This window comes from Oratosquilla oratoria, chromosome 33, assembly GCF_046742065.1.
Source record: "Oratosquilla oratoria isolate Oo_2021 chromosome 33, ASM4674206v1, whole genome shotgun sequence".
In the NCBI taxonomy this organism is placed as follows: domain Eukaryota; kingdom Metazoa; phylum Arthropoda; class Malacostraca; order Stomatopoda; family Squillidae; genus Oratosquilla; species Oratosquilla oratoria.
In genome coordinates, this window is record NC_134809.1 from 20,153,258 (window position 1) to 20,171,395 (window position 18,138).

The following is an 18,138-nucleotide window of genomic DNA, read 5'->3' on the forward strand; positions in this document are numbered from 1 at the left end:
GTCCAATGCCATTTCCTATTTTCATATGTGAAACCTGATAGGTGAACTAGTTAAAATTTCTCCATGAATACATACTTTCATTTCCAAGAGTATGGTATCATAAGATACTTAAACCTTGATTACAATTTTTTTTTAAACAAATATATCTATGTTGCCTCTGCATGGTCCCTTCATGTGTGTACCTGGACATTAAAGTTGAGATACATCTCAAGATGAAGAGCCTCATGGCTCTGCCCTTACTTTTGCTTGACAGCATTCTCATGTCAATACTGGTCTTGTACACCTCCTGGTCCAGCGCTGAAATAAGGTTGACATCCACGCCCTCCTCTTCCTCAATTTCCTCAAACTCATCAAGGTTCATCCCTAGGGAGATGTTGTCACTGCTAGTACTCACTCTAGCACTGCTGACTCTGCTGCTACTGATACTCACTTGACTGTTCAAATCACTTTTGGAACTCTTTCCACTCTGGTCTTCAGCTGAAAATGGTATAAAAAGATAATGTTAGCAAAGATCACAAATAAATACATCTTTCTTTAATATATAACAAATGTTGGTTCAGATTTCACTAAAAAATCTCACAGCCCTACTAATCTCTAGGAAAAACTTTAAAATGTTATTTGTGTTTTACTGATGTGGGACTGTTTCTACAGTATGTTACTGGCTGAAAGTGGTAGAAGGGAAGCAGCTGCTGGTTATAATAATAATAATAATAATATATTTATCTGGCAATGAATCAAGATACATGAAGTACAGATAATGAAAAGAACACAGTTCGAAATAATAATTACAATTGCCAAGGATAGCACAAAAAAGCATGTAAGCTTATTTCCATTGGCAATGAATCAATATACATGAAGTGTAGATAATGAAAAGAACACATAGTTCGAAATAACAATTACAATTGCCGAGGTTAACACAAAAAAGCATGTAAGCTTATTTCCATTGTGGTCAGCTCCTCATGTGTGAAAAAGTGTTAGAAATACAGTTGAAGTTTACAGAGAGATCTTGGGCCCAGTTTGGAGACCATAAATTTCATGCCCCTCATGATGGAGGTGAGGGGGTTCACATAATAAAGATACATGACAAATGTGTGAAGGCAGGTGAGTAGGAAAATAGTACTATAAATTTAGGTTTCTTGGCACCTATGCCTATGGCTTATACAAGTGCCACACATATAAAGAGGGTTGCATACTAGTTCTTCCTCTTGCACACCTTCATTCTTATCCCTATAATATTATCACATAAGTCTACTTGTATCATTATGTTTTTTTTTGTTTTGTTTTTTTTTGTTTTTTGTACATCATCTTTTATTTGCCCAAGAAAAGAAATTGAGCAATATAAAGGGAAAATAATCACTTTAGCAATGGACTGATTTATGGGATTTCTTCTAATCATGGCCAGACTTGGCACATTTAATCAAAAACACGCCAGACTGTGACACTTTCAAACAAGTATTATAAGTATTATAGTTTATAAAAGAAGAGTTCACTATGCCTTAACTCAGATGGAAATAAAACCTCATGCTTCTTACCTTTGCTTTCGCCAATTCCCTCATGTGATTCATCCTCAGTCTTTGATGAAGCTTCTGAAGTATCTGTTGTATTTGCAACTGGTTGGAAGACCTCTAAGCAGTCACCTGCTGGGGGGACATCTATGGTATCATTATTCACCTCCTCAGTAGCATCATCATATTCAGAATCTTGTGACGGCGAGTCTCCTCGGTTTGGCATGAGGAGTTGAATCAATTCAGAGTCCCAGAGAGAATTTGTGAAACCATGTGATGTACCTTCACATATATCATTCTTTGACTGCGATGAACTATCAATATTGATCACTGGAATTGTCCCAATAAATAGTGATCCATTAGCACTATTATAAACTTTTTGGTCCAAGTCTTCGAACTGAAGCGTAAGATAAGGCTTTGAAAAACGTTCATAAAGCTCCAGTAACTTAATGAGAGCAAGAACATAGCTTACTCCACATAATACCATTATACCCCGCATATCTTTGAAGTTTCTCTTCATTAGTGACATTACAAAGATGGATGGCTTGTGAACTGAATCTGCTTCATCAGTGAGTAAATGCAGTTCCTCCAGGCACTGATGCAAGGGACTATCAGGTGTTTCATGAACCTTGCACTTTAAGTTACTAATTTCCTCATGAACACCTGGTTGATCCTGACAAAGGATAACTTGTGTCAATCAATTCTACTTAGTCATACAATTACCATCATTACTACCATATTTGCTTATAATCATCATATAACATGAGCACAACAAATTGAATGTAACAAAAACCTTCAAAAGCATACTATTTAAAACATCAATAACTTGCAATGTATTCACACAAATACAAGAGGTCATAATAAAAAACTAACAAGATATTCAGAAATAATATATATATATATATATATATATTAGGAAGTACAACTGTTATTATAATGACCTGTCTGTTTATAATATTGCACCTAAAGTTACAAAACATCTTTTATATGGTAACTGACTTTGTACTGTATAGAATGAAAAATATTGAGATAATATCATATAGTACAAAAATTATACATAATAAATTTATAAACAAATTATTGGTACTGGCTGATGAAACAAATGCAGCCTGTCAGCTAATCACTGGTGTCTCTCTGATATATACAAGCCAGTACACATCTATGTGACAAGCAATTATGCTATTGAATGGTATCCCCCACCCCTCCCATGCTAAAAAGAGCAACATTACCAATAATCCCTTGCATATTCAAACTAGTTATTCAACATTATACTTGATGTCCCCGACCCATTACCCTTGCATTTATTTCTTGCACCACCTCATCCATATACAAATTGAACAACCAACGACATAACACATCCCTGACAAAGTCCCACCTTTACCTCAAACCACTCACTCTCTCCATTTCTGATTCTAACACAAGCTCTACTACTCTTATAAAAACTCATGACTGCACTTAAAAGCTTTCCTCCTATCCCATATATCTGCAATACCTCCTACAGTGCCTTCCTGTCTACCATGTCATAAACCTTTTCCAAATCCATAAAAGCCCAAAAAACATCCTTACCTTTTCCTATAGCTTTCTCACATATCTGTCTTACCACAAAAATCTGATCCACACAACCTCTACCTGTCCTAAACCCACACTGTTCATCACAAATTACTCCCTCTGTTCCTCTCCTAATACTCTCAATCAAAACCCTCCCATAAGCCTTACCAACTACACTCAACAAACTAATCCCTCTGAAACTAATACACTCACACTTGTCCCCTTTTCCCTTGTAAAGTGGAAATATACAGGCACTCCTCCAGTCCTCTGGCACTTTACCCTCTCTTAAACAAACATTAAATAACCTCACCAGCTAGTCCACGATACCTGTACCTCCTTTTTTTTGACATTCTGCATGGCATCCATCCAATCCAGGTGCCTTACCTGCTCTCATCATCTTAACAACTGCCTTCACTTCATCTTTCCTTATTTCTCCATTTTCCTCACTCATCACTGTCCTTTTCTTACCATTTCCCACTGCAACTACCTTCCCCTTCCTATCCCCCTTCACATTTAGCAACTCCCTAAAGTACTCTGCCCATCTTCCCCTTACTGGCCTCTCTTCCATTATCATATCTCCACCTGCACCTTTTACCTTTTCTTCTCTACCTGATTTGCCTCCTCTTCCTCTCTTAATTTCTTTTCAAAACATCTTTTTATTACTTTCAAAATTTCCTGTCATACTCTTACCTCATTTCACATCCGCTCTCCTCTTTGCCTCCTTTATCTTATGTTTTACTTCTCTTCTCTTTTCTTTGTACCTCTCATATGATTCCCTTGTCCTATTTTGTAACCACTCTGTGAAAGCTCGCCACCACTCACTACCCTTCCTTCTATTTCCTTCCATCCTCCTTGTTCCACACACCATCTTTGCACACCTTGTGACTCCCTCCAGAACCATCCCCATTCCTCCTCCACTCCCTCCTAGTTCTACTCTATCCTTCACTCCCTCCCACTCCTCTCTCAGTTTCTTCTTGTACTCCTTTTCCTTTTCTTTATCATTTAAGCAGTTCACTTTAAGAAAGATGTATTAACAGTACATGAAACAAAATTGAAAGGAAAGGATGACCTGGAGTCTAAGAGTGTGATGGTTATGGTATCATAAGTGGCAATGGTAGTAAGTGACAAGATAGATAAGTTCATGGTAGAATAGGGATAAATGTCTTTTACTGAAGTACACAAATTATGCTAGTTATAAACTTACCATATATGGCAGTATGGTATGTATGATATGCTGACAATCTAACAGCTGCCCAGCAACTGCTTCGAGTGTAGTGTGCTTTAACATAGACTCTTCCTCTTCCTTCCGTAGCCTATCCTCCTCTTCCTTCTTCTGATATTCTTCTTCATCTCGAGACTCAGAACCTTCAGATCTACTTCTGTTAAACTTGAGGAACTGACCCAACTGGGAACTGAGAGATAGGGCAGTTGTGGGTGAAAACTGGAGAGTGGGGCTTGGTGATGAGGAGGGTTGAGAGTGAGTTCTAAGACCAAGACTACCAAACTCTCCATTAGTTGTCTGCCCATGAAATGAGTATCGCTTAGGTCTCCCCAACACTGTACTCTGAAACAACAGATTGAGCAGGCAAATATTACAGCAATTCTTTTGACCATTATGTGGCTGACTAAGAAAATAAAAAGGGTAGCACTACATGTTGTCAAGTGTTAGTCCATCTCAATCATGAAAATTTACACTTAATCTTCAATGGTGATAAGAGTTTGTGCCTAATAACAGGGTCATAATGAGAAGAATTAAAAAATGAGAGAAACTGCAAACCATTAAAAGTGTATTGGTGACATATTTCTTGTGTTTTGTATGTACATATCTATAGTATTGTTTATTTGTTACTATATATTTATTATTGTATATTTATGTGAGCATTTTTTTTTTGGTATTGCAAATGCGATTTATGTATGCTTTTTCGCGCCAACTCAAGGGTTGGCATGGGGCAGTCTTGTTCTCGCTTCTGAAGCGTACGCACATGTGTCTGTGCTTTGAAGAATTTACTTAATTACCGTGTGTTTCATTTAGCCACCCTAATACAAAAGACCTAGACTAAAGTTCAATGTACAATATCAACTTTAACACCACATGTTGCAAAATATTGGAAATGGATAGCTCACTTATGCTATTTAACCTCTTCACAAGCAATCTCTCAACATCAGATCCAGAACATAACACCAAAAGCACCCTCTTGTGTGGATAATCGGACAATAATAACTGAAGATAGCAATTACAAAATAGCTGCTACGAACACCCAAGTTTACTTAGACAAACTAGAACAATAGCTTAGAGATAATAGAATGGAAGCCTCACCTCACAAACTGCAAATTTAAGTGGCAAGACCATCCCAATGGAAATGAGCTGTAAAATACTAGGCCTCACTTTTGATACTCATACAACCTTCAGCCAGTACATCAAAGACCCAACTGTAAAAATCAACATGGGCATAGGGCAACACAAGGAAACTAATCAGTCAACAAACAATTCATCATAACCATACTCAACTATCCCTCCACAGCTTGGTTCCCAACAATCACCAAAATAAACATTGATATTTTAAAGAACTATAAAATAATGTATTGAGAATAACAACAGGATGCACCAAAAATCACCCCAATAGGACATCTGAATTCAGAAATCAAAATTCTCCTTACAGGATATTACATGAAAATGATAGGAACATAGTTTTATGCTAGAGCCCTCAACACCACTTACTCATTTCAATACATCACACAAGCACAACCAAAAGAACATAACAAAAACAATACACCAGCAGTATACTACACAAACATTCAGTAGCTACAAATGCAATGTTTGCAAATTTTGCAGTATAAAAAAGTTTACATGGCCTTTTGTCAAGTTTATCTACATTTTCTGACAGCTATAAGAAGGTGGAGCAAAATATCATGTCAGATCCCAGGGCCAGCCTCTACCTTCCATTTCACTACTTGGTTCAACCAGTGAGCTGTGGAATCTTCGAGAGGAATACAGTCATGCTAGCATAGTTTTTGTTTTATTGGGATGGTATTTGTTGGGCTAATATCTGGTGAGGTTTCATGAGGTAAGGAGTTTGGTGGTCAGTCTTGAGGGCTTGTGTGATCTGGATGTGACTATGCTTTTGTATGTTTATGTTGTATAATAGCAACCCTTTCTCTCCCCCATTCTCTCTTTACTCCTGAGATCCTCCCAAATACACTCCCAAACTCAAACTCACCCACCCCTGCCTAGTGTAAGCCTTATGGTCTCTTGCAGTCTCCTTTATTCTTATGTTCTTATGTTTCAACTTAGTTTCCCTCAATGCCAACACATCCATCTTCCTTCTCACAAACATACTGCCTATCTTTCCCTTTTACTCTCTGTACCACAACCATGCACATTAAAAGACCCAAACCATAGGTTACTGGTTGGAAAACTCCTAGACTTTCTTATGCCTCAACTTTTTTTTTAGGAATGTTCCTTTTGGGGCTACAGTGAGAAGGATGCCTAGTACTATCCCTGTCCCATTTTTGTTGCCTCATATGACTCAAGTGGAAAGACTTACATACATACATATACCAAGGCTTTTTCCCCCTTCCAAGGGAGGTAGCCAAAAAGGGAAAGGCATAAAAACACTCCCACCCATTTCATCCCTAAATACACTCCACATCCCACTCCACATCACACTTTTATACTACGACTGTCCCTCCGTTATGCTGTCCCCCAACCCCTTGTTGCTGTCCTGTACCATTTCTCTGAGTATTCTCTTTCTGTGATGGGGGAATTCCCTGTGGTGGGGGAAAAGAATACTGCCACCAAGTTTCCCACTTGGATCGTAAGAGGCGAGAAGAAAGGGACGGGGAGAGGGACTAGGCATCCTTCTCCCTGTAGCCCCAAGGGGCAGATTCCTAAAAAGCAAAGGAAAGGCATAAGGGGTGCTGGAGGGCCTCGGGCCAGCACCCTAAGGTTTGGGTGGAAAGACTTAGTGGCAGTATTCTTTTCCCCCCACCACAGGGTTAGGCGAAGAAAGGAAATGAATATTCAGAGAAATGGTACAGGACAGTAACAAGAGTAGGGGACAGCACAACAGAAGGACAGTTGCAGTATAATAAAGTATCATCATTTCTCTATGAACAGAGATTTTCTCTACCACAGACAAAATGATGTATGGCTCTGGTCTGTAGATGTGCCCCATATAGACCCTACAGTATCAGCTGCATGCTACTTAGCAGCTTTTAACCCCACAATAACATGCAGCCAATACCCCAGATGGGGTGGCTATACTAGCAAGTGAAGAAATAGGTAAGCATGAAGTGGATTGTTGGATACCTTAATAATGAGAATAGCCTGTAGGATGCTAGATTTTCTGGTGAATTGTTTGGGTTTAATAAATGTATCATATGGTGGACCAAGAATGAGGTAGATGGCTTGCAAGAATAATGTCTGTCAAGCAAAAGGGATGGGAGGAGATAAGAGTGAGTGGAAAGTAGTTGTCAATGAATGTGGAATACACATGGCCTGAAAGAATTTCTTCCTATCTGTTCTAAATTCTTGAGTGGATGAGGTGATGAAGCAGTTGCCATGAATTTAATCAGTTTTTGGCTGTTGGGTCCTGCTGTGGAAAAGCTATCACTACACTGCCTCTAACTGAGCAAGGGGCGACAGGGAAGACCCTTTATTCACATGGATCTAAAAGGAAAGGGAGAACACATAGGCTTTTGGATGGGTGTGGGATGGGTGAAGGATGGGTGTCTAATTTGGTTTGGCCACCCCACTTATAAGAGAGAAAGCCTTTTGGCATATGTATGTATATACTTGGGAATGAGGTCATGAGCGTAGCTGTTGAGGCTGTGCAGTGATAGGTGGGTTCACAATAAAGGCATACTAAATGAAATTACCATGCTTCAAAAAGCCCTTTCTATGGAGGCACTGTCCTTGCTAGGGGTGTACTGAATAATTGGCATTGGCAAGAATCGGCACTTTTTTGGTGAAATGGCACTTTTTTTGGTGAATAGGCATCAGCAAGAATTGGCATTTTATAGATAGGAATTTGGCATCAGCAATATTTTGCTGATGCCGATGCCAATTCAGTAATTCACCTATTATTCATTGTTTTGGTGGTTGCACAGGGCCATGCAGCCTATGTGCTATATGAGTCAGCATGTCGAAAATTAAAAAAAAAAAAGTTTCATTGTTTTTTTTTGTTCCTTTTTGGATTTTATGCCCAGACACAGCTGTTGAATATATATATATATATATATATATATCTTTTATTATTTTTTGGCCATTTCCCACATTCCATGGGTCATATAGATAGGAGAGATTGAGTTAGGTTTAGGTTTTACTATGAAGTTATGATTAAGAAATTGATTAATAAATTTTACACTCTGCACAGGTGTTTTATTAAAACCATGCATTAAATGTTTCAAGTTACTTGAAGTTAGTAGTTACATCAAAATCTATGAAACAGGTAATTTTTAACCTCTTTTTCAACCAATAGAAAATAATACAATCATACATTGATAATCATAAAGTGGTCAATAAATAAGCATTTCATTTAAGTTCATTCAATCATTAGCATCCAACAGCTCAACAACTGGCATGTATAAATCTACACAGATTATAAAGGAAGTAAAAAATTTGAATAGGAATCAGCATCGGCATCGGCAATTAAGGGTGAATAGGAATTGGTATCGGCATTGGCAACTAAGAGGGAATAGGAATCAGCATCAGCAAAAAAAAAAAAAAAAGTCCTAGCCCTCTCTGAGAAGGGGAATTCTATGATATTAAACTGAACCAAATATTGCATAAAAATACTAACCAGAGTTAAGTCAGGTGGAACATCACGCATATGCTCTATGTATCGATCCTTTGTGTACTCCAAGTCTGTGATCAGGTGGTGCAGTTCACTCGAGAACCATGACAAGTTACTCCACTTCAAATAATTTGTTATCTGGCAAATAAAAGACAAAAAGTAACTAACATGTGGGCTTCCAGTGTAATCAACCATCAACTGTTACCTAAAGTTTCTCAGTCCCACAGTAATCATCACTGATCCCTGAGATCTACCACTGATTGGTCCAGAAAAAATGTCCAAATGGTTGTGTGTAAGAACAGAGCACTTAATATGAAGAGAAGAGGAACAGCTGCTGGTTGTCAGCCTGGTTTATATAATATTAATATCATGGTTTAAAAAAATATCAATATGTTACAAAAAATTGTAATACTTACACTACAAAACTTATTCCTAAACATGGAGAAATATGTAAGAAGCTTCTGGGCATCTCTTGATATGTATGCTAGACACATTGGACGCACAAAGCCTCTAGCACGAACATCATACAAAGTGAAGTAGTGGACATAGGCATGTATTCCTGCCTCTATATTTTGTTGTACCAATTGTGTATCAGAACAAACACGGAATTCACCACTGAAAAAACATTATACACTGTAGGTAGACAGAGGAGCACTATGTATATGAATGTGTTAATTCAACATATATTAATTGTTTACTACATAAATTGGTGGTTAAAGCTATAGTTAATGCATCTGTCCACAACTACCACCACCAATGAATACTTAGCTCTTTCCCATATGTCCTCCAAAGAGTGTTATATAATTGGCAACATTCCTAAGACACCTACATTTAGAGGAGACAACAGTGCTCAGTATAATCATAATGCAGTCTTCCTTTATTTTTTATTTGTTTATTTTTTATCTCTGTGTTTTTCCTGAGGGCCTTGGAAGACTCCAAAAAGAATGCTGGTAATTGGGTCATTAAATATGCGTGGATGTGGTATAGGTGAGATTAAAAGGGAAGAGATTGGGAGTATATTTGTGAAAAGGAAGAAGGATTGTTAACTTCTTCAATACAAGTCAAATTCTCACCCACAGCATCGGATGCCTGAATTATGATGATTCAATGATGCATCACAATGCTTGTGTTATAAAATATATAGTCGCTGCTGATTTACTCGTTCTCTCTCATTTTGAGTAATGATGATGTGATTTGGTTTAACATCACAAGCTCCCCCCTATTGGAAGGCTAGAACTGTGCCCCTTACAGTGGATTTTGTAGCATGGAATTTAACGAACCATGCCCTTAGTTCAACTCACCCCAAGAAGGGTTCAAATCATCATCATCTCAACCTTCGCCACAAATAACAATGCCCTAACCTACTCGGCCAGCCAGTTAACAGAATTTGGGGGTCACTCAGTTACAACTACAAAATAAATATAACCAGGATGATAATGGTATCCTTGTATACCCACTCATGCCTCATGACACCTATATAGGTGTCATCATATGGAGGAGGTTAATAATGAGGGAAATTAAGCTCAAAGGCAGTGAGTGTGGTAGGGAGGGTGTCAAGAGTGAAGAGAGGGCAAGGGAGGGAGAGATTATCACCACTGGTAAATGATAAGATAAATGTGTGGTGGAGTGCAGGGAGGTACATTTGGGAATAATGTGAGCAAAGGTGGAACTGGGTTGGGAGATGTGCACTTTTGAGTGATATACATTAAAAAAAAAAAGCCTAGATTTCCCAACCCAGTTGCTAACACCCACATTTAACGTGCTACACTTTGAGATATTGAAATCCATTTGCCATTTCACCAACCACATGATCAATATAAGATCCTTCTGTAGAATCTCGGCATCTTGTCCTGACCTAATTTGGCATCCTATTTTAGTATCATCTGTAAACTTACTAAAATCACTACTAATCCCATTGTTTATATACATAATGAACAATAAGGGACCCAAAACCAACCCCTGGGGAACTCCACTAGAAACACTCCCCCATTTGGATTTTACACTGTTTATGGTGACCCACTGTTTTCTGTTACTGATCCAAGCTCTAATCCATTCAAACACTTTTCCTCCTATGCCATGGGTTTTGACTTTATTTAGTAGTCTCTGGTGTGGAACCTTGTCAAATCCTTGCAGGACCTGGTTAAACACAAAGGGAAAGGGAACAACTAGAGTTACATTTAGCAGGGAATGGTGGGGTATGAATGGATGCAAGTTATAGAGTAAGAAAACTAAGTAAATGTCTTGGGGGATAAATAAAAAGTTTCATGGGAAAAAGGTATCTAGGAATGAACACAGAGTGTGCTTATGACACCATATAGGGCAGGGACAAGGAATTTAAAAAAGGCAGAAAGGAGTTTAAATAAGTTTGATATTAAGTATATATATCATATTGAATGCTTGGGTCAACTGATATATACCTTATCTATCTGTCTATATACCATAAGTCCTCTTTTCCCTTGTAAGAGGATAGCCAACCAAGGCATGCACCCAACCCCCACCCATTTGTTTCCCTTTTATTCAAGCTCTTTACAGAAGACGGGCCATCCCTGACCCTTGCCCACTGTCTGGGTCAGAACCATTGTTGCAAGATACAGTACATTCACAGTATGGCTCAACAGCCAAAGCTAGTTTACCCTCCACTGCTTCATTCACATGGTAGCCCTTCCTCCTCATCCCCTCACACAGAAGACAAGAAGAAACCTTTCAGTCCATGTCAATTTATTGCCCATTCACAACCATTCCCCACATCTAGCTCTTGCCTTCTCCCTTCTCTACTTAACAGATGTTCCCTTTTCACCCAAGGTTCCCTTCACCACAGCCATCCATCTCATTCTCTATCTTCCCTCAAATTCATTCAATCCATCACGGCTTTCGCCATTCTTGTTGCTAGTCTTTCTTTACTCGTTAATACAGGTGTGTGAGTGGGGTCGGGGAAAAAAAAGGAGGAAAGTTGCGAGGGAGTGAAGCAACCAAGTGAGGGATGGATGTGGGAGTGAGGTGTCCCCCATCCCATCGTGGGGAGCTTTTGCATTTTTAGCTTCAAATGGCACGATCTGGTAAAACTACTTCACTAATCAATATAGAAAGCACATAATTATCATAAGTAACAGTTACAAGCTTATACATATTTCTTTACAGCTTGGTCCAGAAAGAAAAAATAAATAAATAAATAAATAAATGCCAAACCAAAAGAAAGCATTCTCAAATATGCAGAATTTCATGGAAATGCAGAAATTTCACATGCCTGTTAGTATTAAACATAAAAAAATAAAAAAAAATCAGCAGCATGATAAAATCTCCTTTTCTTACCTAGTGTTTTGGTAGTCAGTTGACATAACCTTGACAACAAAGTCATTAAGGTCAATTCCATGGTGCTTCTTGGCTGGTATTGTCACTAATGGCATTGGGCCCTCAATTTCAGAAAATTCTGCCAGGAGAATTATGTCACTCACACCAGACAGGAGATGCAAGGGCTATAAGAAAAAAATATATAAATCAATGTTATAGTCATTATCCCTTAAGCTATATAACAGTAGAATACTACCCATCCTCCACTCACTATCTTCACTTCTATTAACATCTGCCCATATGCATCTTTTACTTTTATCCCCTCCTCTTTTCCCATCTCCTGCCCTCACTATTTTCACTTCCACATTTTTTATTCTTTTCAAAATTCTGACAAACACCTACTCGACCTCACAATTTTGAAAGGGGTGGAAGTCCTTGATAAAGATGATTTATTAAAGTGGGATAAAAGAAAAACAAGAGGACATGAAAAGAAACTTAAAAAGGATAGTTACAGAAGAGATCTGAAAAAGAATAGCTTCCCACACAGAATGGTATCTGGAACAAACTGAATGCGGAAAGTGAGTGCAAAAACTATACAAGAATTTAAGATAAAACTGGATATTGAAAGATACAAAAGCGGGTCACTATGAGCATAGCTCTCTTCCCATGAAATACAACTTGGTAAATACAACTAGGTAAATACATATGCTCTCCTCTTGGCCTCTCTCACCTTGTTACTTCCACACTTTACTCTATACCTTTCATATGTTTTCCCAAATCTTCCTTGAAACCATTCCTCATATACTTATTTCTTTTTTGCCACTACCATCTTCACCTCTCCACCCCACCATTCAATGCCTATTGCTACCTCCCATCCTCCTCATTCCACACACCATCTTTGCACTTTAACATTTCCTCCTTGAAACATACATATTCTTCCTCTAATCACATTACTACTTTTTCATTACAATACATGCCTCTCGGCTTCACCTGGTCTTTCTCCTGTTCATTCTTTTTGTTTATTTTCAATGACTTTCTACCTCCCTTTCTTCCTTCTTCACTTAACTTCCACTTTCAATTTCCCTTCTACCAGATAATGATCACACAATCCACTGCCCTTTCCTCTGAACACGCTTATCTAGATCCCTTCCAGTCTTCTTTTTGGTGCCCACTAAATCAATTAATGCTCTCTCAACTATCCTCTCACCAACCCCCCTGGTACATGTATACCTATATTCATCTTTCTTCTCATACCCTGTTCACTACAGTATTATCATTTTACTTGGAACCAATGATGGGTACCTGCTTGCAGTGGTCTTGCAAGAAGGACAGTGCAGTTTTCAAATCCCATTTGCTCCCTCACTTCCATCATGAGGTGCAGCCCTGTGGGGCACTCAATCTCCAGATTAGACCTAAAATCTCTTTCTATGAACTTCAATTGTATTTCTTACACCTTTTCACACACGGAGAGTTAACAACCTTCAAATGTTCTCCTCTTTCTACTACTTTCAGCCAGGGACACTGAAACAGTTCCACACCAATATAACACAGACCAGAGTATCTTCCCAGAGAGATCTATGGGAGAGCCTAAAGACCACTGTCAGTTCCTTTGAGGCTGTATATTTTCCATTTAGTGAAACCTGTAGCAAAAATTATCATTGTTATTGTTTTCCTTTCAATACATATCTCCAACATCTCTCTATAACTGTTCCTTTTTGTCACCTCATATCCTGCTACTCCATTTACTGACTTACTTCCTACTCTAGCAGGAAGATCCTCCAACACCAACACACACTTCTCTCAAGCCTTTCCACATACTTATTATTCCAAAATATTCCTCTCTCCTCACTTTTCTTACTACCATGGCCATATGAACTCACAAATCCCAAATCTCCCACCCCAAATTCTCTCTACTCCATCACACATATATCACATCACTTACCAACAGTGCCACTCCTTCCCTCCCCACCTTCTTGTCACCCCTATCACCCAACTTACCACACTCCCAAACTCAAAATGATCTTTCCCTTTTAATGTCATTCAATGGTAACACATCATCTTTCTTCTCACACACATGCTACCAATCTCTTCTCTTTTGCTCTCAGCCATACCATATCAACATTCAATAACCCAGTTCTGATTGGAGTCTATTTCCCAGACACATTCTTGTGCCTTATCTTCACAGGGAGAAAAATAGTGATATATCAATTGTTCCTTCACTCTATTCCATTTAGTTGCCTTCTACAACACATATATGAACAACGGAGGTAGTTGTCTTCCACACATAACACTAGGTAAAGAAGGAAGAGGTAGAATTGTAGAATTTGTAAAGAAATTAAGAAAGGCAGCAACAGTAAAAAAAAGCATCTCATTATTCCTTCATGAATAGATTTTTTTCTAGAATTGATGAATGTGACTCTTGTTCACAGAAGCACCTTAAAAGTTTCAAAAGTATTGACTGCATATAACTATACAGCCAATATCACCAGTACAATATTACAAAATAACATGCCAATGCTCCACTCATGATAAATACATTACTGATCACTAAGGGGGTGTATTGCAATGGAGAAATACTAGAATCCTATCTTCTTTTAGATGTCAATTGGTCAATATTTAAGAAACTTAGTAGCACCTATACTATATCATTTGCTTCAAATATCCACATAGGGTAATGAAAGTGAACAGATTGACTTAAAGCTACACTGTCCTATACAGTGATTTTGGACAAATTAATGTTAGCATATGCACAGACAGATGAAGTGTACTTTTATGGAATGCACAAGGGAGGGTGTGACCCCTGTTAGTAGGCACTATCATGCATATGTTAAACCCTCAATAAATCACACGCTTGTGAATCAGATACACAAATCAGATGTTTTCATGGCCCTGAACACCTCATTTATTTATAACATGAATGTCTAATTTATACAAGGTTTTCTATGCACTTCCAAGAGCCATGCCACTTAGTGTATACCAAGTACTGTACTTTCACTTATGTACAATCATGCTCCCAAGTTTCATAACCAAGATGCCTCTGTTACCATATATTGGTACACTAAATCAACTATTACTGCTCTTGGTACATACAAAAGCACTTTATCACATTGCCATCAGTATTTTATACAGTACCATATTATAGCTACCAACCATGTTTAGTGACTGTGGGTGTGGAGCAAAGCCAGGTCATACATAGAGACATGAATAACAACAATAATTGCTGCTTCAAGTTTCAATGACTGACAACCTGTAGCCCCACAGTGATTGGCAAGAGTCCTCAGGCCCTCTGATAGATCTCTTTGAGAAGAAACTTTAGACAATTGTCAGTGCTGTAATAGTGCAGGACTATGTCACTGGCTGAAAGTACAGAGGGCAGCAACTCCTGGTTATCAGCTCTCCATGTCTTGAATAATAATATCTATATAGTTGAACTTGATCAACAGAGATTTCAGATTAAGTCAAGAGACAAATTAGGTCTCTCAGGACTCTCACATTGCCTCCTGATAGAGGTGAGGGAGTTGCTGGGATCTGAAAATGGGTATTTCTGTTGTCCATCTTGCAAGACCACCACAAGCAGGAACCTATCATTGAAAAATGACAAAAGAACACAAATACATACCTCATCTCTACATCAACAACACTCTAATACCACACACAAACACACCGAAAATTCTTGGTGTAACATACGATACATCCATGTCTTTCATACAACACCTCACAAACATAAAAAACAAATGCACACCTAGACTTAACGCATTTAAGTCAATCACTGGAACAACATTTGGACAAAACAAAGAAACTAATATAACAATATACAAACAATGCATACGCTCAGTGATGAATTATGCGAGTCCTGCATGGGCTCCTAATCTCAGTGAGACACACCACAACACCCTTCAAATCATACAAAACAAAGCCCTAAAAACAATTACAGGCTGCACAAATACAACACCTACAGACCATTTACACCATGAGACAAAAGTCCTCAAAGTCAAGGACCACCTCGACATGAGAGGCACACAAACACTTGCTGCAGCCACCACAAACACATCACACCCGCTACACTACATAGCAGAACACCCACACACACCAAGAAACATTAAAACTACACCCAAAGACCTTTATTACACACAGATACTCTCTTCTCTTCCTCCACAACCACCAAATACCAGCCTCCGGAAACATATTCATAATCATATCACTCACCGCTCCATTAACACACTGAAAGACAACACACTGCTGCATGCCAGACCCCCTGATATCCACCCTTCTGAATCCTCTCTCCCACGTAAGGACAGAGTCCACTTGGCCAGACTGCGATGCGGTCACCACCCAGCACTTCTAAGCTACCAGAAGAGGCTGGACGACCGTGTTGTGAACAGCTGCCCAGGATGTAACACTTCACCCCATACCATACAACACATAATGGAAGACTGCATTATACACAATCATGCATGCAAACAACACAACATACACTCTATAAAGGATTTGTGGGAAAACCCAGTTTCGGCTGTGGCCTTCCTTGGGGAGACGGGACTGCTCGGACAGACAGTCTAGGGAACGACAACCTATCATTGACTCATGAGACACCAATTAGTCTTATACTTAGTCCAATCTTCACTCAAAGAATACTACCTGATATCACTTTTAATTCCTACTATACCTCCTTTCTGCAACCCTCCTTACACCTCTCCTTTATTATCTCTATAACTCTACCTTTAGCCTGATACTATCACCAAGTATAAAACCACTGATTATCAGAGAAGAAATACTACTACAGTTTCTAACAGTAATACCCTGAGATTTGGTTAATCATAATTATTGTAGTAACAATAAACCAGTGTAGTATAACTACTATACCTTAAATGGTGTAACTGAAATGGAGGAGGCAATATCAAGTTCAGGTGGCAAAGACTGGATGGCTGCTGCTGCAGTCGCCCCTAAAGAATAACCTGCCCCTTGCCATCGCACCATGGACTCTGAATAGGTACTCAATGCACTGTACCCCGACATATTCATGTCACAGTAAGTAGATGGAGTTCAGATGAATTAAACAGCCTCCCTTGCTTCATCAACTGAAAAAAAAAAATATTACCAAAAATTCACAAGTGGCCTAGTCAGAGTGGGTGTTAAAATGACCATTCGATTCATAGGTCATTACAGTTTTGTGTTAATTGAAACCAATGTTTATGAAGCAGCTGAAATTTCTTATAATGCATATTCATCATATCTGCATTACTAAGTCTTCTAATGCCAATACTTCCATCAATTACATATTTGACATATACGCTCATTTACCCACCTTTTTTTTGTCACATGACGACTTACAAGTTCTAAGACTTGTCTTCTGTACACAGTCGCCTTTTGTCGTGTACAGTGTACTCTCTAAAATAAGAGTAGGGGCCACTGCGAACTATAAATTATAACTAGATACCACTAAGAATTACGCAAAAATATAAACAAATATCGTAGCTACTTATTGTATCACAAATATTTACTTTTTATAGATCATGTTTACTAAACTTTGTTTATCTACATTGTGTCGCCATCTATTGCATTTTTTGGCAACTAAAGTGGGATTTATATCTCTCCTACTCGATGATACTTCAAGTTTCCTATCTTTTGGAAACTAGTATGTTATAACACATTTGTAAAAGATCACTGTTAACCCACTATAACTTTCCGTTATTATTTCTCCGATAGTGGGTTAACAGTGATCATTTCCTATCTTTGTACTATATCTTGATCTCGCATGATTTTTAAGGGCTTAAAATTAGACATATATATAGTTGATAAATAGTAAGTAAGTTTATTTGGCAAAGAATCAATATACATGAAGTGCAGATAATGACAAGATAACATAGTTCGAAAAAACAATTACAATTGCCGAGGATAACACAAAAAAGCACGTAAGCTTATTTCCATTGTGGTCCTCATTAGACTGATTTTCTACACTAAGTAACACAGACAACATACAAAGGGGTTAAAGGGACCAGAGACAG

General features: G+C 38.3%; 1 protein-coding gene across 2 annotated transcripts in view; it reads right to left on the minus strand.

The window, feature by feature from the left end:
• LOC143017794 (uncharacterized) overlaps positions 1-17,665 on the minus strand; it is a 47,798-nt gene extending 30,133 nt beyond the window's left edge. For both annotated transcript variants that reach the window (XR_012965697.1, XM_076172684.1), the window contains exons 1-8: positions 17,439-17,665; positions 16,997-17,211; positions 12,158-12,321; positions 9,265-9,463; positions 8,855-8,986; positions 4,258-4,617; positions 1,533-2,178; positions 241-477 (exon numbers count right to left, since the gene is read on the minus strand). Coding sequence is in view for 1 of the 2 variants with exons in the window: in XM_076172684.1 (XP_076028799.1) it covers positions 241-477; positions 1,533-2,178; positions 4,258-4,617; positions 8,855-8,986; positions 9,265-9,463; positions 12,158-12,321; positions 16,997-17,155 (1,897 nt within the window). In the remaining variant the exon portion in view is untranslated. The remainder of the gene's footprint in view (positions 1-240; positions 478-1,532; positions 2,179-4,257; positions 4,618-8,854; positions 8,987-9,264; positions 9,464-12,157; positions 12,322-16,996; positions 17,212-17,438) is intronic.
• Between the last annotated feature and the right edge of the window lie 473 nt (positions 17,666-18,138).